This window comes from Pteropus medius, unplaced genomic scaffold (genome assembly GCF_902729225.1).
Source record: "Pteropus medius unplaced genomic scaffold, Ma_sr-lr_union100, whole genome shotgun sequence".
Classification (NCBI taxonomy): Eukaryota; Metazoa; Chordata; class Mammalia; order Chiroptera; family Pteropodidae; genus Pteropus; species Pteropus medius.
In genome coordinates, this window is record NW_024342470.1 from 1,497,664 (window position 1) to 1,524,210 (window position 26,547).

General features: G+C 46.0%; 1 protein-coding gene across 11 annotated transcripts in view; it reads right to left on the minus strand.

Annotated features, from left to right (window-relative positions):
* Positions 1-726: 726 nt before the first annotated feature.
* TRIM66 (tripartite motif containing 66) overlaps positions 727-26,547 on the minus strand; it is a 54,778-nt gene continuing 28,957 nt past the window's right edge. For all 11 annotated transcript variants that reach the window (XM_039863513.1, XM_039863511.1, XM_039863505.1 and 8 more), the window contains 13 exons: positions 25,583-25,700; positions 23,208-24,112; positions 21,660-21,821; positions 12,081-12,602; positions 11,728-11,920; positions 10,148-10,208; positions 9,528-9,702; positions 8,938-9,227; positions 8,355-8,481; positions 7,949-8,023; positions 7,419-7,571; positions 6,784-7,002; positions 727-6,041 (listed from right to left, as the gene is read on the minus strand). In XM_039863513.1, the coding sequence (XP_039719447.1) occupies positions 5,982-6,041; positions 6,784-7,002; positions 7,419-7,571; positions 7,949-8,023; positions 8,355-8,481; positions 8,938-9,227; positions 9,528-9,702; positions 10,148-10,208; positions 11,728-11,920; positions 12,081-12,602; positions 21,660-21,821; positions 23,208-24,112; positions 25,583-25,700 (3,060 nt within the window). In that variant the 3' untranslated portion in view covers positions 727-5,981. The remainder of the gene's footprint in view (positions 6,042-6,783; positions 7,003-7,418; positions 7,572-7,948; positions 8,024-8,354; positions 8,482-8,937; positions 9,228-9,527; positions 9,703-10,147; positions 10,209-11,727; positions 11,921-12,080; positions 12,603-21,659; positions 21,822-23,207; positions 24,113-25,582; positions 25,701-26,547) is intronic.

Here is a 26,547-nt window from a genome sequence, read left to right on the forward strand (position 1 = left end):
AGTTCACAGAATTGTTGGCAAGGCTAGAAAATAACACTAAGAGCCAAATGGTCTGCTGAAGAAACTATCACTGCCATCAAGCACCAGGTGCTTCAACTTGTTCTGGTTCTGCTGCTGCCATGGAAACTCCACCTCAATGCAAACAATGCTGCCACCAGAGAAGTCTGTTGTCCCTGCTCTTTTGTTGTTTTAATCACTGCCACGAGACCTATTCCCTGGCTGTAAGTGATGCTGGGAAATCGAGATTTTAATATATCTAGCTTTGGTAGTGAGAAGTGAGCTCTGCCTCCCAAGACTCCTGAGGTGGGGAATCCCCCTAACATAGGAAAGGAGTTCAGATTCCACATGGTCAAAATGAGTGATAAATATTCATTACAATAAATGGCTAGAAACCACTGGTGTGGAATGGGCAGAGAGGACAGCTAAGGCTAGGTGACTGAGGACTATCACTATAAAAAGACATTCTTGAAATGCTTAGCATTTAGAAACGGTGGGCATTCATGAGATGCTTTTCCCTAACTCACTTCAGAATTGCTGCCTGTATTTTGAAGAACAGGCTGTGTTTCTGTAATAAGAAGCAGAGAGCTGAGTTCTTCCCCAGAAAGAAGGCCTCCCAGGCTATTCTTCCCTTCCTTGTGTTCTTAATGATGTTGGGAGTCCAGGGACAAGAAGGCCATTAAGTAGGTTCAACCATTGTCACTGAAAAAACACTCTAGGACACAACTATTGGTAAATAAAAGTGCTATGTTTTAATGTGTTCTTGAATGTGTAGGTCCTTCAAAAATCAGTGACACTTCCCCTTACAATATTCGTCCCTCATGCCCCCAACCAAAACTTTGTATTCCAATGGCCACTTCTAATAAAGGCCTAGGAGGAACTCATCCTAGATATCCAAAAAGGGTGCAGCTTGAGGAATGGGTATATGGCTCAAGAAACAGCACCAGCTACTGAAGACTTTCCTCAAAGCACCTTGCTTTGGCCTGTGACTAAGGGACTTGCCCCACCCTGGTCAAGACTCCTCAGCTGTGTCCTACTTCTCGCTTCCGTTCCCTTGTTTCCTATGTGGCCCAAACTTTAGAATCTTCAGATCTGAAGAGCCTCTGAGAGACCACTGTTTTCAATTCTCTCCCTCAACTTTATAGATGGGAAAACTGTACCCACGGTCACACAGCTCATAATTGGCAAAGCCAAAATCTAGATGTTCATCATCTCAAATCAGATATCTCTCTACTATACCTCCTTACCTCTAAGAAAACAACAAACATCTGCTTCCAGCTCTAGGAACAACTGGAGCAAGCAGGTGGTGATGATCAGTATAGTTGAGAAAAACCTGAAAAGGTGGCTGGGCTGACACCCAGCTGAGACCGAAGCAAGTAATAAGTCACAACACTTCTCAGTTTTCCCTCTGTCAGAATGTCATCAGTGGCAGACACCTACCCTTCTGGGATTCTCCTCCTGGCTAGCAGCACTACACCATGCGTGGAAACATGTTTTACCATGATCCCAAGCTCCTTACCAACTGTGGCAAGTTCAAACTGGTATGGGGATCATGGAGATGAGGTGCCCACTAGCCTAGTAATCCTGTTTACCAAACTTCTTGGTTAATGGGGTTATCAGGGACTATTGAATCATGGTAAGATCCAATTCACACTCTTGGGCTGATTTAGATGGGGCCTCTTCGTAAACATGGCTAAAATCTGTCTCTGTGTTGTACTGGAAGAGTCACAGGGGAGAACTCACAGATGCTGTCATCCCAGCATAAACATACTTGGCATGAGGAGAACTGAGTTCAGTGGAGAAACAGACTCAAAGAAAACAGGCCAACAAAGAAGATGGGGAGCAGGAGCAGCTGTGCTTCCTCCTGCCTACTCAACTCCTGAAGAAGAGAGACCACAGAAAGCCAGAGAGGTGTCCCCTGTCAAGGTTTCAAGAAAGACTCAGCCTGTGTAGCTGAGAGGTAAGAGGACAATCCAGAGACTTGCAGTGTCATAAAAGCCAAGTGAAGAGGATGTTTCAAAAAGGAAGAGGTGGATGGTGTGAAATGCTATAAAGAGTTCAAGACAATTGAGATTGAAAGCTATTAGTTTGATTTGGCAACTGGGTGGTCACTGATGACTTTTATGAAAAACTTATATAAGGTTGAAGAATGACAGAGAAGAATCAAAGAAAAAGATTCTTTTTTAAAGAAGCTAGGCTGACAAGGAAAAACTGTAAGGGGCAACAGACTCTAAGAAATTTTGTTTTAATCCTGGGGAGAACTTTGCTTGTTTGTAGGCTATGCAGATGTAACTAAATGGAGAGGGAGGTTGAAGACCCTAGAAAGTGAGAGCAGTGCGACAAGTGATAGAGCAAAGTCTTGGAGAACATATAGCAGGATTTAAGAATTAGAGCACCAAGCAGGAGCAAGAGGAGGAAGGGTAGAGACACAGAGAGATGGGAGGGGGAGAACAAGTGGGCAAGGAAGTTCTTGCTTTAGGGCCCATCTTCTGTGAAGTGGGCAAGGTGGTCAGTTATTTGCTGAGAGCAGAGATGAAGGGCATGAATGGAAATCAGTAATAACAAGTCAAAGATATACCAATCAATACTGAGAGCCCAACCGAGGCTGTCAACTATGAATCTGCCATGCTTAGCAGCCCGGGAAGAGGGAGCGAAAAATAGGTTGATGCAGTAAACAGAGAATGGTTAATAGTTTCAGCAAAAATTAAAGGGGATGAGAAAGTTCAGGATACTGTTAAAAATGTCAGTGTGTGATGGGCCATGGGTTCAGGCTGCATGAGGAAGAAGTCCAGGAGAAGGCTGAAAGACTGGGAGAACAACTGAGGCCATGAAAATGGGCTAAAGGAGCAAGCAGTTTAAATAAATAGCAGTGAGGGAGTAGGAGAAGAGGAAGTATAGCAGTGGTGATAAAGAAAAAGTCTCAGTTCAAGAGTTCAGAAAAGAAGAACATAGGATATACAATGAACTGAGAGGGGCAGCCAAGCAGAGCCCAGGAACAAACAAAGAGGGGCCTTAGGAGCCAAGCAAAGACCTGTTGCCAGAAGTGGGTACTAGGAGCCAAAGTGCACTGGGGTTGATGGCAGGGACTTCGTAAAGCAGAGCCTACAGAGCATCTGGTGGCTGCCACCAGGGAGAGGTACCTGCAGAGGGTATGTGGTTAGCAACTGTAGAAGTCAGGCGGGCCAACCTACCCATGTTCTGCAAGAATGCTCTGCAAGTTTCTCCTGTACCAGTGTTGGCACTAAAATCTTCTTTGCATCAACTAAAGCCACTTCACTCTTCTGTTTCTCAGCATACCCAAGAAGCTCAATTTCTCCTCTAAGATTGCATTTGTACCACAAGGATCCAGAACTTATTGTGTACATTTCCTGACTTTGTCAAGGGTCAAAGGACTTGACTGATTTCAAAATGGGGCCATTCTTGAACTAAATCAAAAATAGGATCAGCTTGAATGTTTGCAAAGAGCCTCTGAAGTCAATCACTCAGCTAGTTGCTTTAAAAAATAAAAACCTAAAAAGTCATGATCTGTTTTCTGCATGCAAAACAAAACAAAATGAAACATAACTATGACTCAAAACATCGGTGCTAAGCACACAGGGAAAACCAGAGAGATAGCAGTGCTTTAGGTAACCAGTGTAGGGATGGTGTGGTGGGCCAGGGCCTCGAACCCTTAGAGGAAAGGACACCCTACCTCGTGCCCCTCCTAGATCAGGTGTCTGAAGGGGGCCTTTCAGCATGCAGGGTCTCTGTGATCGGAGGGGAATATGTGACTCTCTACCCAGTACTGAGGTCCTCTGGCCCAGCAGGCTGATCCCTGGGCCCATCAGGCTATCCCCAAGCTGGAAGCTTCATTAATAGAAGGAAAGCCAAGCACCTAACCAGGTATTTCTGATTTATATTTCTGGTCTCTAACTGGTCCTGGGGAAGGATCTCGATTAAGTTTGAGCTGGTCACAGCCTTCACCTGGCTGCCCAACAGAAAGCACCATGAAGCTCGCTCAAGGGAGTTGGAAATGTGGGCCACACAAAGGAAAGATTACCAAGAGCAGGAATTAGTGAGGTAATTACAGAGGTAATCTTGCCAAGCCAACCAAATAAAGAAAATGATTCAAAAATTGAAAGGGAAGTGGCCAGAGCCCAAACGAGAAAGTCATGTGAGCCCCAAAGAGCCGAGGGCTAAGTCCAAAGATTGCCTGGCTACTGGAGTGTTACCCAACACCAGAAAACAGGATTATGGAAGCCCACCTGCTTAGGAGAGCTTGGCAAGTGCTGGTGAAAGTCAATGGGCACGGTTTGCTTTGCAGTGGAGATGATCTTCCCGCCTGAGTAGAGAGGAAATGAGCAGTACCATCGACTCGCAAGGAGAGAAGAAATGTTTTCTCTGATCAAAATATTCCCATTAACGAAGGCCCTACAAACAAGAACTTCCTTAAACTGCATCTCTTAGCAAAAATAAAGCCATGACCTAAGACTCCTTTGAAATTAGCCACAGCATGATAAAGCCAGGGAGAGTTGTGTCACCAGGCCACTGAAGCACCAGGTTCTTGGTGCCCCCACAACATTAACAATAGTTCCTTTATCAACCAAGCCTTTGCTGGTAAGGTGGCCTGAACCCCAGCATCTGCCTACGCTTCTTCCTTCCAAACATCCTGAATGGACTGTGAAGATCCAACCGAAATGCAGCCTGGAACTCTGTTCCTGTTCCCGTGGCTTCTAGAACACTCCTCCCTGATTTCTAGGAGAAGTAAAGTCCTGAAGTTGCTTCGGGGTTACTGGCTTCTTACCTCTCAGTTTTCCCCTTCTCCACCCTCACCAGAACATCTTAGGTCTGGCTCCTGCCAGCCACTCTGGCCTTCAACTTCCAATAACAAAAAAAAAAAAGAGCTACCAGTAGAGTCTTGGCTTTTTCTGGGCTGTGGACAGCCTGAGGTCAGACAAGCCAGAGGACTCTCTTCTGATCTTTGGCTCTGTGAACGTGGATGGGTTGAAGACTAGGATCTCTAAGCCGGAGGAGAGGCCCAGCAAACTGAGCTGGCTGTGGGTCACTCTCCTTGCCCAGGAAACTCTGGACCTAAAGCAACTGCCTCAGATTCCCAAGCAGAACTCAGGATCCAAACTCTAAATGAGGATAACGAAGGGCTGGGTCACCAACAATCATTCTAGGAAGGTAGATTCTGACACCAAAGAAGAGCTATTAGCCCTAAGTAAGTGGCATAGAGGGCTGACTCTGAAATTGACATCTTCTTAAGCTCAGTGAAATCTGAGCCTGAAGATGTAAGTGATCTCTGCACAGCCACCCAACCCAGTCAAGAATGTCATACCATCCATAGCACTTTCAGAGTGGCCACCTAAGTCGACAACAGGGAAGGGGGCATGAAAAACAAATACCCTGAAAACCGTTAGAATCCGAATAGGCACCAATTGAGACCTCTGGCATCCAGAAGCCTCCATGACCCTGCTCAGGGCAGGTGCCTCTGTCCCAGCAGGCCAAGCAAAGGCAAACAGTGACAATCTTTGGCTGTGCTGGATCAGGGATCACAGGCCTGCCACATGTCAGAAACTCTCTCCCTTCTTTTACCCTCTTTTGAGCCCAAGAGGAGTTCAGATATATACATTGCTCCTGAGCCCTGCACACTGTAAGGTGAGAAAAGTCTGCTTTACTCAACAGGAAGAATTCACCAAGGAAGTTAGGTCCTCCCGAGCCTGACCAGGCTTAGTCTTGTCAAGTGGACCCTACACAACTGATTATTCTGGTAATAGGGAACACCTCCCTCTTTGCTGTTTATTACTGAAATCTTCTCTGTAGTGGATGCACTATGGCTCCCAAATAAATTCTGTAAGATGCAAATGGCAAAGAAGGGCACTACACAGCTCGACAAGACTTGTCTCACATCCACAATCTGAAGAGAATGAGCTGAAAGGTGGGGAGGAGTGGTCAACAGGATGGGACACCATCTGCCAGAGGGTTCTGTCTCCTTCCAGCTCTCACACCTGGGAGATGCTGTTGGCCAGGCGGAACGACATTCTTTTTGCTCTATCATTCTCCTGAAAGAAAAAAATATTTGGATTTGGAATGGCTAAATGTAGGATTTATTAATGGGAAAAGGCTGTAAGTGTCCAAATTGGGATTCTCCAGAGCCCAAGTGTTTTATTCTACCCCCGGAATACAACAGCAAAACTCACTGAAGCCACTAAACATTGCATGTGAAGTATCATAAACAACTGGGGATGGCTGGTCAGACCCTGGAGCACAGTAGGCAGGGATACATTTCAGTGGAATTAAATAATATCGAATTGATATTTCAGGTCTGTACAGGTGGGACCAGCCAAAAGATCAGAGGCACTCTCTTTGCTGCAAGTAACACCTCTCCTTCCTTCTCTATATCAAGGGGCTGGAAAGATCCCATCCTTTCTCCCAAACCTAAGTTGAGATCAGGCACTGAGACCAGATACTTCTACTCTGGGCATCACAGTGTGGAATAACCAGCACTGAGGTGGGAGTCAGGAGACCTCGATTCTCACTCCAATTCTGCCGTTAATTTACTGAGTGGCCCTGGGCTGTACATCCACTTCTTTGAATTCTGAACCTCAAGGGTAACTGGAGTTGATGAGCCCTGCACTGCCCTGCCTTCTTCTTAGGGGCTGAAAGTGATGATTCATTGTCATCACTCTCTTGTGCCACCTGAGCAGCTTCACTTTAGGTTGCTCTGTTCATGTTGCTCAGGTTCCCCTGGCTGCCCAATCGCCCGCCCATCCACCTGCCTGCCAGCTGGCAGCAACCTTTTACCATGTGTCGTCGCCGCCTCTTGGGTTGGATGCCTTCCTGCATGTAGTGGGGCCACGGGAAACCCTGGGGAGTGGAACAACCACTCTCGCTAGACACCTCCTCGGAGTCTGAGTCCTCCTGCCTTGGCTGAGCGAATCGTTTCTCTGGGTAGATCTCCTTTAACCAGCCCTCAAAGAACACCTCCAGGCAGCGGCCAGCCTCTGCAACCTCGGAATCAGGCTGAAGGGGAAGGAGAGCAGAGATAGTCTAGTCTGTTTCCACCAGTCCATGTCTTCCAGGCCCCTCAAGACCTATACAGAGAGCACAAAGCCTAGCTGGGTCTCCTGGATGTCTGGAACTTAATGTTTTTCTCCTCAGGACACAGAAAAAGCAGTTTGATATTAGCTATTAAAGCAGAAGTGACCCTGATAGCTACCCACAAGTGGCCAGTCACTAGTACTCCCTCATCTTCCTCCAGAGTCTTACTGAGGCTAAAGTGTGAGAGAAAGCTTTTAGACACTCACTACTACAGTAGGCCCCAGAGGTCTACTCCTAGGTCTTTATAGCAGCCCATGACCAAACCTGACACCCCACCGGGCCATGACAGTCTTGGGGTCACTGGGAAATAGGGGAAAGGCAAAACAGGCAAGACATACATAATTGAACTTAGCACAATTCCAGAACATGAGGCGCACGTCTGACACCACCTCCTCTGGTGTGGTGTAGTGAGCTGGGTCCTTCTTTTGCAGCTTCCTCCGGATGATTGACAGGTCCATGGGCCTCTTGATAATCTGGTAGTAATGCCGAGCCTGGGGGAGAAGGAGGCAAAGCAGGAAGAGAGAAGTAGAGGTGTAGACAAGAAAAAAGAAGAGATGGAGAATAAATTGGCATACACGTGAAAGAACATAAGAGAAAAGTGGCAGGAAGAAAAGTATAGAGAAAAGACAGAGGAAGGGAAGAGGAGGAATGTTTTAGTTGTCCAGTCAGGTCTGATGCAGCAGAAGTTTTAGGGGTGGGGAGGCTGTAGTGGCCATGGACCCCTGGTCTCCTGGACCATCCACAAATTAATACAGTTCCAATGGCTGTGCTCTGAGCCCACCTGGGTACCACGGGGATCTGCCCCCAGGCCTCGGGCTCTCTAAGCAGAAAGCGCAGGAGCAGGCAGAAACAGTGAGGCCTTCCTTACCAGCGGACTGACAGGTTCGTGGAAAGGCAGGCTGAGGCTGTTGCAGCACAAGGACAGTACCAGCTTCTCACACTTCTGCAGAAATCAGAATTGGCAATAGTATTACTTTGTTCTGGCCCCACCTCAATAAGAACTAAAGATAGTGACCCTGATAACTCTAAAGGGGTTGGCTCTGTCCTACAGAGTATGAGCCACCATGCTAAGACAAAGTTCAGCCTCCCAGGCCAGAGGAAAACAGCTGGCAGAAGGAAAATTATAGCAAACTCCCAATGGGCCAAGCTGTCAGGCATAGGCCCAGAGAGAGGATACTGGAGAGGCCCTCTCACTCCCACGCAAAGGCCTCAGCCCACTGGCACAGGGAGGCTGCCCCAGGCAGGGAACCTGGTTCCCAGAGACCACTCCCTACCTTCTGATCAGATACGCTCAGGCCAGGAGAGGCCCGCACTCCAGGCTGGTTATAGCGGGCATTCTCACAGTCGTATTCCATCTCGGGCTGGGTCAGGCTGCAGCACAAGGTACACACCCAATCTCCCCTGCAGAGGTGGGGAGGCTAAGTTAGGCCTCAGCGCATATGCCCAGAACTCCCTCCCCTGTCCCTGTGCCCCAAGACAGGCGCGCGGGCGGTGGCATGGGAAACTGAGTCCCTACCCCTGTCCTATAGGAGATGGCTTCCTAGCTATAAACTTGAGAGAAATTTAGTAACTCAGGATTTAATGGATATAGGAAAATAGGAGTTAGGAAGGGACTGGGACAGGAATACAGGGACAGGAGGAAGCTGGGAACAGAGAAGGAAAGGAAGCCACATGAATTTCAAACATCTACATTTCAGTGTGCAGAAGGAACATAGTTGTAGGACCACTAACTCACAGACTGCATTTCATGCAGGCCCAAGGCGGGGAGAAAGCCCACCCATAGGCCTGGCCTGGAATAATCACCCCTGGAAGATCTCACTGCCGGCCAAGTGATGGCCCTGAATGGGCAAGACTCACCCTGGGAAGCTGAGCAAAGCTGGCAAGTGGCAGGAAAGGTGGTACACCTTGGGGCAGCGGTCACAACACAGCAACTCTCCTCCATTGAGGCACACAGCACAGAAGTCCTCATTCTCTATTGGTGCTGGGGGCCCCTTCTTGACTACAGGGGCTCGAGGAATGAGTCTGTGCTCTTCAGGAGATGCCCCCTCCACCTCTGGGGACCGCTGCCCAGCCAGAGATGTGACAGTGACCTTTCTTCCTCCCAGACTTGGGGCCTGGGTGGTATCAGGCAGATTGTTCTGGCTGACCTTGGGGAAGAAGCGAGTGTGAGCAATCAGAGCACATCACCAGTGGGTTGTTGAGGGAGGGAAAGAGAAGAGGTGCTGACAAGCCCTGAGCAGGGACTTATTCCAGGACTATAAACCAGCCAAGCCCCACTCCTAATGTGCATCTCACAGGCCCCTTACAGCAGGGCACAAAGTCTGGCCAAGCTGTAGCCCCACTCAGAGACTCGGGACAAGGCCAGAGACAGAATTCTGGCAGCAGAGAGAAAAGAGAGACTCCTAGGCTGGGCCAAGGTTCAAGGCCAAGGCAGAGCAAAGTGGTACCTTAATGGACATGCTGGAGGACTCAGTGCCACACTCAATGATCAGCAGGAAGCTCCCATCCTGATCATTCTTCTGTGGCTTCAACTTGAACACAGGCATCTCTCCCGAGGAGGCAGCACAGATCTTGAGTCGTTCCAGTCGCACATAGGGAATCTTGGGCTCACGACTGAAGGTTCTATGGCAAGAGAGACACCCCTGGGTCTTTGTGGGAGCTTCTTCTCATGCCAGCCTCTAAGTCAGGCTCATCCATGATCCTGTGACTGAATTGCCACTCAACATCTCCTCAGTCCAACCTTCGACAGGCCCATATTCTGCCCTCCTGCCCAGCTCTGCCTGGCCAGACTCTGTCAGCCTCTGGGAAGCCCTTTTGTCAAAGAAGGGGGATCCTTTAAAGAGGGAGGACTGCACACAGAGAGCATGCCTCGCGGTGCAGGAGCCACAACATCCTCCCACAACCATCCCAGACGCCCAACCACGTGGGGACCTGGGGGTTGAAGAAGACACTTGCAGGCAGACTTTTGCTTCTAGTTAAGCCATTGAGGATGCTTACTTCCCATGCCAGCCTCCCAGGACTTAAAGTTGGGGGTTGGGAGAAAAAGTTTGGGCCAAGAGTCTGTTACCTGATGCTCTGGTTCTCTTTCGTATCCAGCTCCAGAGCTTCTCGTTCAAAAGTCTCATACTCTAAAGTAAAAATAAAAATAAAAATAAAAACAAATAATAAATACATACATACATACCTGTGACATGTATGTATGACAACACGCCTTGTCACCCACACCTTCCACTCATATCTGCTACTCATACCTTTGGCCACACAATTATTACATACACTGTAGTAATTCCTAGTGGTAACAATCCTACCATGGCTCTCCTTCCTAAGAGGAGAAGAAGGCCACTTTCTTCTCAAAAAGATAAACACAGATAATACTCAGGGGCTGCCTAGTGTGAGTGTTGGATCAGGTACTGAGAAGCCAGCTTCTCGCCTTCAAAGTGAGCTCAGAAATCACTGGTTCCTCATACACTGGTGTTACCTGTTTTCAGGAGTCATTCTATCTGGCCTCTGCCTTTTCAGCCAACTGCTGGGATTCTAGCACTGCCTGAGAATCCAGCTCACACTCCATAGGCAAGAGGCTCCCATCAGCACTGCCCTGAGTAGTGCAGTCTGTGTACATGGGCAGGAGACGGTGTGAGCAGAGAGGAGGAAACTGGCATTTACTGACCTCCCACTCAGCACTGGGCACTGTCCTGGGCACTTTCACAGGCCAGCAGGATCCAAAAAATTTAATTGCTTAAAATGCAAGGTCACGTTATTGTTTTTCTTAAAACAACAAAACAATTGTGTAGTTAATAAGAACCAATAATTTTTCAGTTGGTTATTCAGTCAATGTGAGGAAAAAAGGAGACAATTTGTTTCATTTTCATTTATTAGACACGTAGGAAATAGACTGATCATAACAAACTAAACACATCATACACTGAACTGAAATCGTCCTATATGATCCCTAGGCAGTTGCTTCCTGTCTACCCTTCACCTTTCCCAAAAGAAAGAACTGTAGCGTAGCCCCACCGGGAAGGGTGTAGATAGCTGAGTAGAGGATTAGAGGCAATCTCCACTGGTCCAAATTCTCTTTGCTATGTGGCACAACACAAATCCTTATCACTGCCGGTTGCAAAGCAAATTCTTGTTATTGCAGATTAAGTCCCCAAACGATTTCACTGCAATTTGTCCCAGCAGCCTATGTGGCAGGTAATATTAGCCCCATTTATAGAGAAAGAAACTAGCTCAGAAAGGCAAGGTATCTTGGCCAGAATCAAACGTAAAGAGACAGAGCTTAGATCAATCTGACTCCAAAGTCAGACATGCTCTTTTCCCTAAAAAAGTTTGCCAAGGCTAACTTTCTGGGGTGAGTTCTTCCTGTTACCCCCTACCAATATTCCAGACCCCCAGAAACTTTTGCAGGGGAATGTTACAAAAAGGCCAAGTCCTGGCCATGCCTGGGTCAGCCATGGCCACAGCGAGGGAAATGGAACAGAAATTAGTGAGTCAGTTCTACAGAGGAGAACTAAAGTTGCCTGAGAAACACTACTCCCTCGGCCTTAGAGACTGTCTGCGGACCTTTATCTCACGTGGAAATGCCGAGCCCATCTGCTCGAGTCTGTGGCCAGCACAAAAAGTAGGCTGCTTACTTGAGTCTCTCACCTTTTGGGTTCTGGTACTGCTGCAGAGCCATGGATGTGCTGACCATTGGGACCAGTGGTGTTTTTTTCACAGAGAGGTTAATTGGCTCCTCCAGTTCTGAGGGGATAGCCAAATCCTTGGAAACATCCAGACCAGGGGCTGCGGGGCCTTGTCCCAGAGAGTCAGTGAAGCGGGTAGAATCCTCACTTTCCATCTTTTAAGTGTAAAAGGCCAACAAGAATCAAAGAAATCAGACATTTTTGCGATTAGTGGTCACAGAGCTGTTAAGCTAAAGCCAGGGTAAGGCCTTCAGGGGCCATCTTTTTGTCCAGTGATGAGCAGAGAAAGTTGAATGGGGTTTTCCCAGGACTTACCTTACACAGGGCATTCCCCAGGGAGGGCTCGGCCCCATCCCCAGAGCACAGGCTCCCTGCAGCTTGGCCAGAGCCAGGACTACAGCTGGATCCAGTTTCTGGCTGCATGTCAGAAGCTGGAGGCATGCTCTGCAGAGGACAAGTTGCCAGATTTGGCACAGCCTGGGTGGAACCAGACATCAGGTTGGGCCCGGCCTGTGAGTAATCACTTGCCAGGCTTGTGATGGCCTGGGAGGAATCACTCATCAGGTTGGGCATGGACTGAGGTGTGCCACGCACAAGGCTCGGTATGGTCTGCAGGTGACTGGCTGTCAGGCTGGGCATAGCCTGGTTTTGACCACTACTCAGGCTGGACACAGTTGGTGGGGGGCCACTCGGCAAGGCTGGTACTGCCTGGGGGCGGCCAGCTGTTAGGCTGCTCACACTCTGGATCTGTGGCTCTAGGGCCCTCGCCAGCCTGGTAGATGACAGCTCCATCTCCAGAGTGTTGGAAAAGCCCATAATGCTCACAGAGGTGGAGTGCTGCAGGAGCAAAGACAAGGCAAAGTCAGGCTGTTAGCTGGGGGTGGTGGGATGGAGAGGAGAGATACAGCCCACAAGAGTTCCCCTGCTTCTGTGCTCTCATAACTCCTTCTACTTCATTCTCATAGCACAATCTTTGACACCATTTGATTAATGTCTGCTTCCCCTACTAAACTGTAAACTCCATTAGGACATGGATTTTGTCTATTCTGCTTACCCTCTGTATTCTTAGACCCAAGAGCAGTGCCTGGCCGAATAAACAAATTAATGAGCTATTTAAATTTTCTTTAAAACAATAATAATGCATGACTATTTATTCTACAAATCTTAAGCAAATGAATAACATCTTGGTTCTACTAACAACTGAGTCTATGAATTTCTCTAAAATAATGATTGTTTTTATATTGCTAAAAATTTTTAAGAATTTAGTACATGCAAGGCAATTTTTTGAGTGTTTTACATACATCTCCTCATTTAATCCTCACAACAAACATTAAAGGGTTGTTGTGAAGTTTAAAAGAAAGAATCTATGTAAATATTTAGAACAATGTCTGCATCTTATAGGTACTCAATAAACCCCAGCTGCTGCTGCTGCTATTATTATCGTTATTGTTGTAGTTGTGGTCCTGATTTTACGCAGAGAAAATCAAGGCTCAGAAAGCCATCTGAAGGTTTTTTTTTTTAATGTTATTGGAAATTTTGTAAATTTTCATTTCTCTTTATCTGCTCACACATAGAAATACAATTGATTTTCATATATTGACCTTCTATCCAGAGACATTGCTAAAGTCACTTTGGGATTTTTCTGTGCACACAAATCATGTCATCTATGAATAGCAAGTTTTATTTCTTCCTTCCTTCACTTTTGTTCTTCTTGCTTTGCTCCACTGACACGGACTTCTAGTATGAGGTTGAATAGAAATAGTTATAGTAGCCATCCTAGTCTCATTCTAGTTTCACCACTAAGTAGGATTTTTGTAGATTTAGAATCCAGATCTCTGCCACCAAAGCCACACTCTTAATTCTGGCCTGTCTGCTTCTGTCCTTCTTTGTGCTTACCCCCTTCCCCTCTCTGTCCCATACTCTGTTCTTCCATCTCTTTGTCCTCCTTTTACCTGCTCTTTCTCTCTCTTGACTTTCTTCTCTCTCTTCCTCTCCTGTTTTTCTTTTTTCTTATCATCTCTTTCTCTTCTCTCTTGACCCTTTTCCCTTATTATTTAACTGCCTTAGTAAAGCTTATATTTTGTAGTCTTAATTCTCAATTTTAAAAGCAGATGGAGCTAAATACCTTTTACCTCGCCAAAGAAGTTTGCTTTTTATGTGTTCCTTGGTAGTTCAATAGTCTTCACAAAAAAAGGGTTTAATTTGCTCTATAGTTTAAGTCCTAAGATAAAAAATGTTGAAGAGAAGGAAGGATGGGGGGAATGCTCACACCAAATTAGACAAACTAGGCATGGAGCCCAGCTTAAGAGACTGCAGTCGGAACCCAAATATGCCCTGGCCTGCATCTCTTGGCATCCCCTTGCTGTCCTGGTGATGAACTACCATAGCTTTTTAATATATTTCCTCATCTATGGAAAAGAATATCCAACAATTATTGCATTCCCTTTCATAATATAGAGCAGTCTAATCTTTGAGCTGGATTTTTCTCACCTTTCCCCTATTTAACTTATACATTTAATGCGATTCTGGTGTTCATTTCAACTACTGATGACATAGATGGCTCTCAGTGAGATCCTTAGTGTCAAGCATTGTATTAAAAGCACCAAAATCCATCTGGGACCATTCTAAGTAATAATGGTGATGTGCTGTATGTCATAAAATATGTACAAGATTAAATTCTCAAAGACAAAACTTTCAGATTAGGGGTAGCGATCACATTTGTAGGATATCAACTTTCCTGGAAGAATTGTGGAAACATGACTTGATAGACATGCCCCCATAAACACCCATAACAGTGCCATAACAGCATGAGGTCAGACTAAGCTGGTCTCTTTTGTCTTCATATCTACAGCCAATCTCAAGGAGGTCAAGGCTGTCAGGAGGTAGGGTGAAACTCTAGCAGTGGTAACAAGAACCTGGGAAATGTCCATGGGGAGAGGTTCTGAGAAGGGACTCGGAGCAAGTGCTATGAGGAAGCCAGCCCCAACTCCCCTTCTACAGGCTATACAAACACAATGGCATTTCTGGAACCTATGTATGCTGTGTGTTAGTTATTTTTAATACTTCGTCTGTCTCTCTGGAGTGAAGGGCTGGTACTTCATTCATGTAAAAAGAGGAGAGCTGAGAACCTCCATCCTACTCTGCTGTCAGCACTACAAGGTGAGTAAGATTAAAGGGAGGGCCTACTTTTGGGGCCAGGAAAGCAGGCTGAGTCTTTAGGGCCTACAAGGAAGGAAAGGCCTTCTCAAGTGCATGCTAGGGTTGGAGGAGGGCCTGGGAATGTGGCCACAACTGACATTTGGTGCCTCACACACAGAGGAGCTCAGCTGTCAATGGAGATAATACCACCTGCCCTCTCTAGCACCCAGGATTGTTCAGAGGTCAAATGAGAAAAGGTGAAAATATATGGTCAGCAGTAAAGTCTGTATAGGACAATCAGTGATACTTCCAAGCTGTCAGATAAATAACTGATACCCTGATTTCATCTTTACAAACAAACATACAGAAATCTTCAGATTTCATGAGGAAAAATATGTATTGGAGGTTTGCAAATGAAAATAAGCCATTTTCTAGTTCAGGGAGTAAAAGAAATCAAAATGCCAAGAACATTCACTCTGATAATCCATTCAGGTCACCTTTGGGGTAAGTGGAAAGATTGCCCTGAGAATAAAGAGCTTCCTTTTTCCTCTCTGACTTAACATGTCTTCGTTTGCCCTTAATTTTCTCTCCTTCCAAACTGTATGTTCCTGTCCTTGTCCTTTTCCTCTTCTTGCCTCTTATCTCTCCTTCTCTTATCTCCTTACCTCTGTTTGCACCCACCTGATCTGTCTGAATCACCTCACCTAAAATGTACAGCATCTACCTGACTGAACCACCTGCCTCCACAACTTGCCTGGCCTGCTACCTCCCTGAATTGTCTATCGACCTCTTCTACTAGTCACCTATGCAATCCTTCACCTATCTAACCTGTCTCCCGTTTAATCTGTCCTCTGTTACCTGCTGCCCTCCCTCTCCCTATCCTCACCACCCAGATCTTTTTCAATGTGTTTTGGTTATTATTCTAATGATCACCACATGGTGATGACAAAATTCAGAGAAAGCATTGTTCTTTCATTTTAACAAGAAGGGAAATTGAGACACAGAGTGATTACCCAGATTTCCCAAGCTCCTATAGGCCCCAAGACTAGGCATCTGAGCCCACCCTTAAAAATCTGCTGGCTGGTCTTGATTTTACACCATTAGCTAGTAAGATGGGACTGAAAAGTCAATAAACAGACACTTAGTACACATCCCTGAGTTTAATATAAATTCCAGGTTCTTACAGCAAGATAATATTGCTGGTGATAAAGTAGCACAGATAGGGTGGTGTTCCATAGAAATTAATTTCCAGATATCTTGAAACATACCTCTTCCCATAACAAAACAGAAATAGCTAAAAGATATTATTTTGAGTGGGACCACTTCTGAAACACTTCACACATTACCCTGTCTTATTAATCAGAGTACATGGAGCCTACTGAGACCACGTGTTAGCGATGTAAAGGAACTTTGATGAACTTCTACTTCTTGGGGGGCGGCCGTAGTTCAGTGGTGCTTTAGGAAACTTCCAAGACTGCAGTGCTTCGCTTGTCTTTTAACAGTGCTCACACCATGCCACTTTTCCAGGTGATGTTTCTTGCCTTCTCCCTTGTTATTAGTTGCCATTATAGAAGTACTGACTCCCTGCTTCTAATCTGCTTACTGCTATAATATAGGAAAACTAAAGAGTTCCAAAGAAAAACATATAACTGAGCTTGCTAGATCAAGAACACTGACTAGAAAGATACCTGAGTATGGGCTTATAATGACATACAGAATATAATGCATGGGGTTTGTGACATCTGTTTTTGTTGCTGCTCTGAAGCTTTGACCGATCACTTCTGGTTTCAGGTTTTTGTTCCAGCAGTTAAAATTGTCAAAGACTAACCATTGTGTAAATGTACAGTAGGAAAAGGAACCAAATGGCTTGGGAGTTGTATCTTGGAAACACATTGAAGGCCTTCATACTCTGGTTGAAGGAAACAGATAAGGAGGCAAGGATAGCAGTAAATAGCTTTGTGAATTAAATCCTTAGAACTTTTGAGTGCTTCAACAGCTTCAGATTAGATAGACTGGTTTAACAGTAGAGCAGATCTTGAGACAGCTGAATCAGATAGCAGAGGAAGGAACTAACTTTTCCAGCAAGTGGTTTCATAAGTGGATTTTTTAAATAGTGAAATTGTTGCTCTTTTTGACCGTGAGGGTTCCTCCAGGGCAATGAAAAGCTCTTGTACGAATCAGGGCTACTGCTGTGGATGTCACTATGCTGATTTACACCAACTGACCAAAGTCAAATGGATAGTGAAGAAAGAGGAACTGAGCAGTGTCCAGTGCCCTGATGATCCCGGAAAGACAGAAAAACGAAAGTGGATCCCAGAGTCTGAGGTAGACAGAAAAGAAAGGAATAAGTGGATCCTTGTAAATCTGAAGAGAAAGCCAAAATAAGTGGAACCCTCAAAACACTTGGAGGGGTTCAAGCCTTCCAGACTCAGGAGAAATAGGCCAGAGGTATTTTAGTTAGGCCAGGATAAAGAAACTTAAAGCCCAGAAGCAAGGACTTGTTTTCTCATGGACCAGGAGACCTAGACAAAGAGCTTGGGTTTGGTTTGTGAATTCTATCAGGCTAGAACTAAGGAGACAGGCTTCCTAGAGGGAGCTAAACCCAGGGAACCAGACCTGGGGAGTGTTTGGCTTGATTCCTGAGTAAGACAGAGTGGATCTCTGTATAGTTTTGCATGTGCTAACTATAGGCTGTGCCCTAAGAGGGCTTCAACAGGTGCTTTACTCAGGAACATTCTAAGCAAAAGCTGCTGTCAGTGCTAGGCTATGAGGAAAAGATCGTTAGGTTGAGAACTCATGATCTGGTCCATACCAGTAGATTTGGAGACCATGAAGGCAGGATGCTTAGTATTTCCTCATTTATGCCAGAGTTTAGAGTATGAGTTTAAGCAAGCCATTTCCCATCTCTGGGCTTTAATTTCTTTCTTATAGGTTAATGTAAATCTCACTGAGTTGTAAGAATCAAATTTAGAGCTCAGGCATCAAAACGTTTTAATAATGGTAATAAATGCCATTTGTATGAGTCATAATCCTTTACTCTTCTGTATCTCTCTTAATAATCTGGACCACAGGAATGCCTACTGCCTTGGTAACACTTACTGAAAATACATCCCAGCCTCCTCTCAAGCCATGAACAGCATTCTGATGCCCTTGAAGTTCTCTGTTAAAGATCTAGGGCCACATTATATAAGCAGAAGAGAGATCCATCTTGCGTGTGAGCTGGGACCCAGATGCAGCTCTCTGTGATGCCTCCAGCCTTGACTCCATGAGAGCTTTGAGTAAAGAGGTGTGTGTATTGTTCAGCAGTCAACTAGTTCAGAAGTATGAAATGAAGCCATCAAAATGTCTTCCAGTTTCACTTGGGATGTAAGGGGGTCCTGTTGTAGAGTTATAACCATGGTCTTTCTTCAGAGTGGCTAAATAAAGATTAGGAAGCTTAGGCAACAACTAGTGTCAGACAAATGTCAATTTCATTTCATTCAAAAACATCTTGCTGGATACTGGGAAGGTGGTGGGATAAAATGCTCCTGAGATTGCAGAGCTCAAGCCACAATAAAAGCCATCTAGAACTTTCACATCTCATTTTTCAGCAGCAATCTGCTTTCACCATCAGCTCATTTAGTACCAGCTCTCAGGTACTTGTGCACAGCTTTTCTGCTGTAACAAAAATCTTCCTTGTGGTGATACAGCTCAGAGCATTAACGAGTTCCTGTGGAACACACACATGGAGAGGTGTCTGGTGCCACAGGTTCCTCTGGTCTGTGATCTTTAGATAGACTTCTGACTCGCCCTGGCACTTAGACCAGTACAGGCTGAAGAGTGGGCTAGAGATTAAAACACCTTTACCAGATAAAGATAACCAAGACCAAACCAGGCTGGCTCCTAAGCCATCTTCCCAGCAAGGCCTCAACTACTTCGAAGATAGTAAAGACAGTGGAATCTAGCAGGTTACAGGCCAAATGGGGCCCTACTCCTCCCACTGCAGTACACACATAAAGGTAATTGAGCCTAGATATGAGCAGGGATGAATCAGAAACCTGTGCTCTGGCCCTAACACTGCCAATAATCAATTGTATAAGTCTTAAATGGTCACTTAACCTCTCTGTGTCTCAGTTTCCACATCTTTCAAAGGGGAATAAGAAAGTGGCTTCTTCATAGTATTTCTAGGATAAACAAAGAGATAAAATGGAATAATCCATGTAAAAACTTATGGAAAAAAAAGTACAAATGCTATACAAATTATTATCAATTAATGAGAAGATGCTCAAAATTTTATTTGGTGTCTTTAAGCTTCATACCCTCCACCCTGCCCAATCCCAGGCTCAAGGTAATGAATCTCGTCAAAAACAAAGCCCCGTTCTTATTTCAGTAGCTGTGTGTATAACTAGAACTTCTCTCAGTCAAGTAGACCCAAAGGGTCCTCCGGGCTAGGATGGCAACCTTGAGGTTCCTTTTACTGGGAATCCAAGCCACGAAGAAGCCTATAAAACATCTGAAAAATTCCAGGCCTCCTGCCCTCCAAACCTCTGCATGAACACAAGTTAATAAAGGCCAGGGCAGCTCAAAATGAGAAATCAGAGATCCTAGGACCTTCACTAACCCCACTACCAACCTGCAGCCACACAGGAGAGCAGCATCCCCTTGCTGCTCGGAGAGCCCTGTGGGCCACCCACAGAGGTAGCACAGACTCCGTGCTTGTGTGTGGCTCACCTCCTTTCCTCTGTCCTGTGTTTAGAAATGAAACTGAGACTCATTAAATAAGCAGAGGCATTTTCTGCATGGCTTCAACTACCACTTGAGCACTGGCAATTCCCATGCTTCCTTCTGAAGTACTGACATCTACAGCTAGCTGCCTTCTGGTCATCTAACATAGCTTCCACAGCAGAACAATTCAAAACTTTTTCCTCCCCCAAAATATGCCTTCTTCCCATGCTCACATCTCAGTGAATGGCAACCCAGGGGCCAAAACAGACCTGGGTGTTAAGCCAAAGGACTTTCTCTCCCTCAGTTCCCATCATCCATCAGACTCTGAGTCCAAAAGCTCCTGTGATCTGATCTCTCAAAGTCATTGCTTCCTCTTTATTCCCATGTTACCGATGTCATCCAACCTCTCCTAATTCTCCTCTGGACTATTTTGGTCTCCATTACTAGAGCTAAAGTGATCTTTTTAAAATTTAATTCAAACCAGGTTCCTCCTTGCTAGAAGTCCTTCATTCCCTCCTCAAAACCCAGAAGACCGAATGCTAACTACAGAGCATAATTTACAAGGCCTTCTAGCCTCTCTGGTTTCACTTTCATTCCCCAATACATCTTGGACTCCTACTAAGTCAAATTATCTGAAACCCCCTAAGTGCCCGAGGCTTTCTCTCACTTCCGGAGCTTCCTACCTGCCATTACCTTTGACTATTCATTCTAGACCCCACCCCTACCCCCTTCACAGGCCTAACTTCTTCTCCTACAAATCTCAGCTTAAAATCATTTCTTCTACGAAATCTTCTGTGAACAGTTCCCTCCTCCCAGGGTTGGGTGGTCCTTCTATATACCCCAATGACTATCACAGCACTTTACCATACTTTATGGTTGTTGCTTGTTTAACTATCTCTCCCTCTAGATTGTAAGCTCTAGTGTGAGACTATCTTATTCACCAATATGTGCCTGACATCTAACAAAATATTTGGCACATACTAGGAGATACGTGTATATATATAATATTGAGTGAATAAATAAATGTCTGGATGGATAAGCAGCTAGCCCAAGTATTAGAATTTAAGGGCCCAGGATCAAATCCCTAAGGAACTACAGAGGGCCTCTTTACAGCATTTCTACGGTCTCTAGGCCTAAGCATTTTCAACAGGTGGGATAGGCCAGGCATAAACGAACAAACAAAAAAACACTAATACCAGAAACCTACCTAGACTACAAGAGTAACTAGGGATTTCTAAGTTAAGATTTCATTTTTTCCATCCCTTACTTTTCTAAACTCTCTTCTCAAGTATCACTGAGATAGACTGATCTATCTCAAGATATAATGGCACTGTTGCTGCTACGGAAAACATGGTGAGGGGTAAGTACACAGAACAACTGTGAAACTGAGGCTGTAGGTCCAGAAGGTTGCTGCAGGGCTAAGGGTACAGGCTGGGAGAGTGCAGAATAGCTGACAGAGCTTCAGGTACAGGGCTGAAGGGAGGCATCGGGAGGGCAAAGGGCCCCAAACCAGAGAAGGCAACAGGACAAGAGGAACAGAGCCGAGGGATACAGGGAGGGCTAGTTGGAGGGCCTGGCACAAGACTGAGGTTCCAGCTAGGAGGATGACAGGTGTGGGGGTCAATCGGGCTTTGGATTTTGATAGATCTCATTTTAAATAAATGAGATCCTCTTACCTAGTTATAGGGATCTGGACCTCAGTTTCCTTAGCTATAAAATGGAGATGCCCACCACACAGAACTGTTGGAAGCGCCACGTACAGTTCCAGGCACAGAGTAAGTGTTCAATAAATTGGCTTTCTTTCCCTTTCCCCTTCCACTCCACATGAAGTTCAGCTGGTCCCATGATACGTGTGTGTGTGGGAGTGACATGGGGTTGGGGAGGAACTGTGTTGCTGACTCACTAGGACAGAAGGCATGAGTCAGGGCTGTGTAACACCCAGGGGTGAAACAGGGATACTCCTCCCCCCGCCCAGTCCTCCTCATCCTGCTCCCTGGGGTCTTGGCTGGCAGTGGGTCCCATGTGGTCAGGGAAAGCAGGCTCCATTAGTACCTTTCTCACCACACTTGGAGAGGAGTGCTGGATGGTGCTGTCCAGTGAGGGGACACTGTGAGGGGTTTCTTCCCCAGATGCCTGGGGCAAGTTAGCAGCAGTATTCTTGTCAAGAGAGAGAGCAGGCTTTGGGACTTCAGATGCTGGGGGCTCATCTGTAGCCTGAAGAATAAAACAAGAACTTGGGTGGGTTTTAGTGCAGAGAGGAGCAGGGGCAGTAGCAGCAAGGGTTAATGCCCACCCTGCACCACTCCCCCTTATCATCACCTACACATTGTGAACTGCTTAAAAATTTTTCAGAAAGAAAGATACTCTCATCTAAACTCTTCCTAAGACTATATCCTAATAACAGTCTTAGGATAAAACCCAAACCGAGAATTCTGAACTCTGTCATATTCACCTCAGTAATTATAAGTTATGACTTACATTTCAATTTTGGACCTCTATAAACCCTAGACCTTTCTCTGCCTTCGTGAGGATTATTCTGCATCCCCTCAAAGAAGCTGAGACTCAGAGGAAGACACTGAAGCATGATCAAAAGTTGTCAGTACTAAGCGCAAATATGAGGCCTAATATTTTATAATAAAGTAAAAGTCTATAGAGCTGCTTTAAAGATATGAATGTGATTACAGATTTAAAGGAGAAACCACTATAGGAAAAGTGAGAAGTTAAAAGAGGGAAGGGGCTAGAACAAGAAGCTCTGGAGAAAAAGAAAAGCAAGAGTTAAGAATGAAGATATAGAATGCGGCAAAGATCCCAGAGATACAAACTGCTCCTCTTCGACTGGCTTTTAGCTGAGAAAAGAGAGGAGCAGCATTCATCATCCCCCAAGGGGAACAAGAGGTCCTTTTCTGTGGCATTACAGAGGCAGCAGACCTGAATCCAAGTCTCAGCTCTACCACTCAATGTTTTATGATCTCTAAACAAACTTCTTGCCCTCTCTGACCTCCACTTCTGCATCTATAAAATATAGATGGTAATGCCCACCTAAAGACGTTGTTCATAGGTTAAATGATATAGTGTGCAGAAAACATACCTAAATTAGTAGGCTTGAAATAAATTTTAAGTCTGTAGCTGTGCAGTGTTATAAAGATGCTGCCCACTAGCATCTAATGCATACGCGGCTCCCTCCATTCCTTAAGCTCTCCCTTCCCCCTGTTTGAGCTTAATAAGTTCCCGGAAAGGAATGTGAAGAGGTTACAAAGATAAGAGACAGCTTCCTTTCTGCCCCAGCACGGCAGGAACCCAGCACAGCTCAGAAGGTTCTAGGCATGGACTAAGTTCCTAGTGTCACCGAGTAGGACAGGGCTAAGCTAGGCCACTCTGAGGAGCGCTGAGCCCAGCTCTATGTTGACACTAGGTACTACTATGTTCTGTAGAGTTTTCCTGAAATGGGAGGTGGAGCCCAGGGCAGTCTTGAAATGTGATGGCTGTGCTCAAGGCCACAGATAAAGAGACTATTCCTGTGCCACCCTGTGATGGGGAGGCTGTATTCCCTGAGCAATCCTAGGACAGGGAGATTGTGTCCCAAGCCACCCTGAGGCTCACCTGCCCAGTGTCCTCCTGGCTCTGGGACTGGACAGGTGCTGGCTGCCTCACAATGTAGTTGATCTGCCCCACAATAGTTTGCTGAAGATGCTGAGGCGATTTGGTCTGACTCAGTTGCAGGCTAGGCTGTTGAGCCTGAAGGAGAAGTTCCAGGTCCTTCTGCATCTCCTCCAGCTCAAACTTGTGGTGCATTATGTCCACATTCTGGGAACAGGCAGGCCCAGGAGGGCTCTCATGCTGACTAGAAGCCAGATGTTGGGATGGAGGCAGAGGTGGGAGTGGCTGCTGCTGGGGTGGAGGTGGCAGAGGCGGAGGAGGTGGTAGTTGCTGTGGTGGCTGCTGCTGGAAGTGGCTGAGCTTCAGCTTCTGGTGGTGGCCGAACTGGACTTGGATAGAGGGAGTCTGTAAGGTGGGCTGGGAATGGGGTCCTTGCTGAACATCCTGCGGGGGGACGATGCACACCGGCTGGGAAGTCAGCTGATGCCCGAGCCTCTGGGATGTGCTCTCTGGCTCCACGGAAGGTTGAGTTTCCAGCCAGGGCTGTAGCAGCTTTGGTGGATGAGGATTGCAGGGTGGCTCTTTCTCCCTAGGTAGCAGGGTGGAGCACTGCAGTGACCCCAGCGGTTGGGGCACCATCTCAGAGGTCTGCCTAAAGCTGTGGGCTGGGTGTATGCTGGGCGGGGGAACATGGCCTTTGAGGGAGGGTGAGGCTGGGGAGCAGTGGGAGCAGCACACAGACGAGGAACACAGTGCTGGAGACTGGAACTTGTGTGAGGGGTGGCTAAGAGTCTCTTGCTGAGCCACCGGGGACTGGTGGCTTTGATAAAAGGATGATGGTCCCTGTAAGCCTGCATAAGCCGGAGTATCTGCCCGGGACAGTTGTCCACCTTCGGTAGTTATACAGCCTAGAAATTCAGAATAGATAGTGTTTCGGAAAGTAATCTGCAGTTGTTCCCTACACTTGCTACCTCTTGTTCCCGAAACCAACAGACAACATTCAACAAACCTGTACCAGGGGCAGAGATTAAGAAATTCAACCCCTAATCTCTAAGACTCGATCTAGAATGTGGCCAGAAATAGAATCTGTATGGACCAGCTCTGGGGGCCTGACACTTTTGAGAAATTAGCTCCACTTTTACCAGATGCTCAGTCCTGACCTTGTCTTTATCCTACCAGAGAAACCGCGGGTTCCCACAAGAGCACCCACTCTTTTTTTTCTTTAACTGAATAGCCTGATAAAGACTCAGGAGGAAAAAAATCAACATTGGGGGTGGGGAGGGAGTGTGCTAGAAAGCAGCAAAGGAGAGAGAGTCACCCCCAGGACAAATGAGCAAGTCTTCAAATACAGGCCTGGGGAACTGTGTATTGGGCAAATAGGGTGGAAGAGAGTGGGGGAACTTCAAAGCCAGTTCAGTGCCAGGCACCAGCACTGTCCTCTGAGGTCCCTAGGCCCTCCTGCATGAGTAGATGATACTAATTGCTAGCTCAGTTTAATGGCTTCTCTCACTCATTGTTTCGATGAGGCTTACTTAGAGGAAGACTGAGCAACTTGAGCGTAGGTGTTTTATTCACTTTTGGTCTCTTAGTGCCAAGGATAGGGCTTGACCCAGAGCAAGGGCCCACCAAAAGTCTGTTGAGTTAAATCAAAGGGAGAAATGGAAGCAAAATAAAACCCTAAATATCATTCACCACTCTGTCAAGTTCAAAAAACTTTCAATGAGATTAACAGCCCGGATGAAGGCAGCATTTGGCCATTAGTTTAACAAACCTACTATTAGGTTGTCAACACTGGCACAACTACAAATAGTCTACATTCTGCCTAAAGACTGAATGTCAGCAAATCATTTCAACAGGGAAGAAAAATGCACAAGCTCATAAATTATCTGCTTACACCTCAACTCCAAAGGATGTGAGTGACATTCACTTTCTCTATTTTCCCCACCTCCCTCTGTTGCTGAGATATCCCTGTTTGTGCACACACCTAGGTACACCCTTATACAACCTCAGAGACACAGGTTCACCTGCACTGCCACATGGCATTCTGAAGAGCAGGGCTACTGTCTTGTCTCCTCTCCAGCAATGAAACCAAGGTAATAGGAACATTCATGAAGAATGTGAAGCTCAGATTTCAACTGGTCCTGTTACAAATATCCTGTATAGCCATTGGTATCTAAGCTGTCCACTCTGTCACCTATACCCTACCCCACCCCCACCTCACCCCCCAAAAAAAGATTTGCTGAATGACTCATGACTTCTGGCAATCTCAGTGAGTGCTTTCTCTTGGGCATATGCTGACCTATCCAGTAAGTTAAGCAGATGCTCTACGTTAATTTTTAACAATTATATAAAAGCCCACAGGGTAGGCCCTGGCTCACCAAGGGAAGCCAGCTGCTTGGTCCAGAAGTTAGGCTCCCAGGTGAATCTGATACTCCAAGGGGAGCCAGGATCTGTGTTACAATTTGTCTCCAGCAATCGCTGCATCTGAAACACAATCTGACAACAGCACCAAACGTCATTTCTTTGGGCATCTTGCACCTGAATGACAACTCCCTCTCCCTCACTCTCTGGACAGGCTGAAGAGTTCAAAGCCATGGCTCTTTAGCCTCGAATCCTCCACCATATGCTCATTTCTGTGCACCCTAATATCTTCAAATCCTTCTCCTGCCCCTTCACCACTCTACCCACACCACATTCCGCCCATTGCCCACTGATCCCCTTCCTCTTATTGAAGCTTCCAGAACCCCTACATTCTTATATCTTCCAGCCCTGAAATGATTTTTAATTCTCCCTCAAGATATCACTTGCCTGGCAGCCCTCTCAAGAGTGTTCCATTCATTCTACTGTATCTCAATTTAAAAGCCTATGGGGCAGACATTCTCTGAGCTCCCCATTGCTGTTCTTCCACCCACATGTAAAATTCCCTTCCATTCTAATCGACTGCCCTCTTTCTCTCTCATCACTTTCATCTACTTACAATCATTTACTCTCCCAACTATCCAGTACTTTGGCAAATGTCCAACTTATCCTACCATCACCTAGTTCACTAATGTCCCAATCAACATCTTGGCCTCTTACTTCCCTGATCTCTTTGATGTCAAACAACTCCACCTCCCTTTTCAGTTTAGCTACTCTTTATATCATCTAGAACCAATCTATCTATGAGACCTTAAACTCCAATAACCTGATCATAACTAGCTCTCACTCTTTCAGAGCATACTCTTCAACTTCATGGAACTCCCTAAGCCTTCTCTATCAATCCACATGGCTGGCCCAGCTTTCCACCATTTTCAATAACAATATCACCAGTGCCCAAATTCCCTCCCCATCACCAATGCCTAAC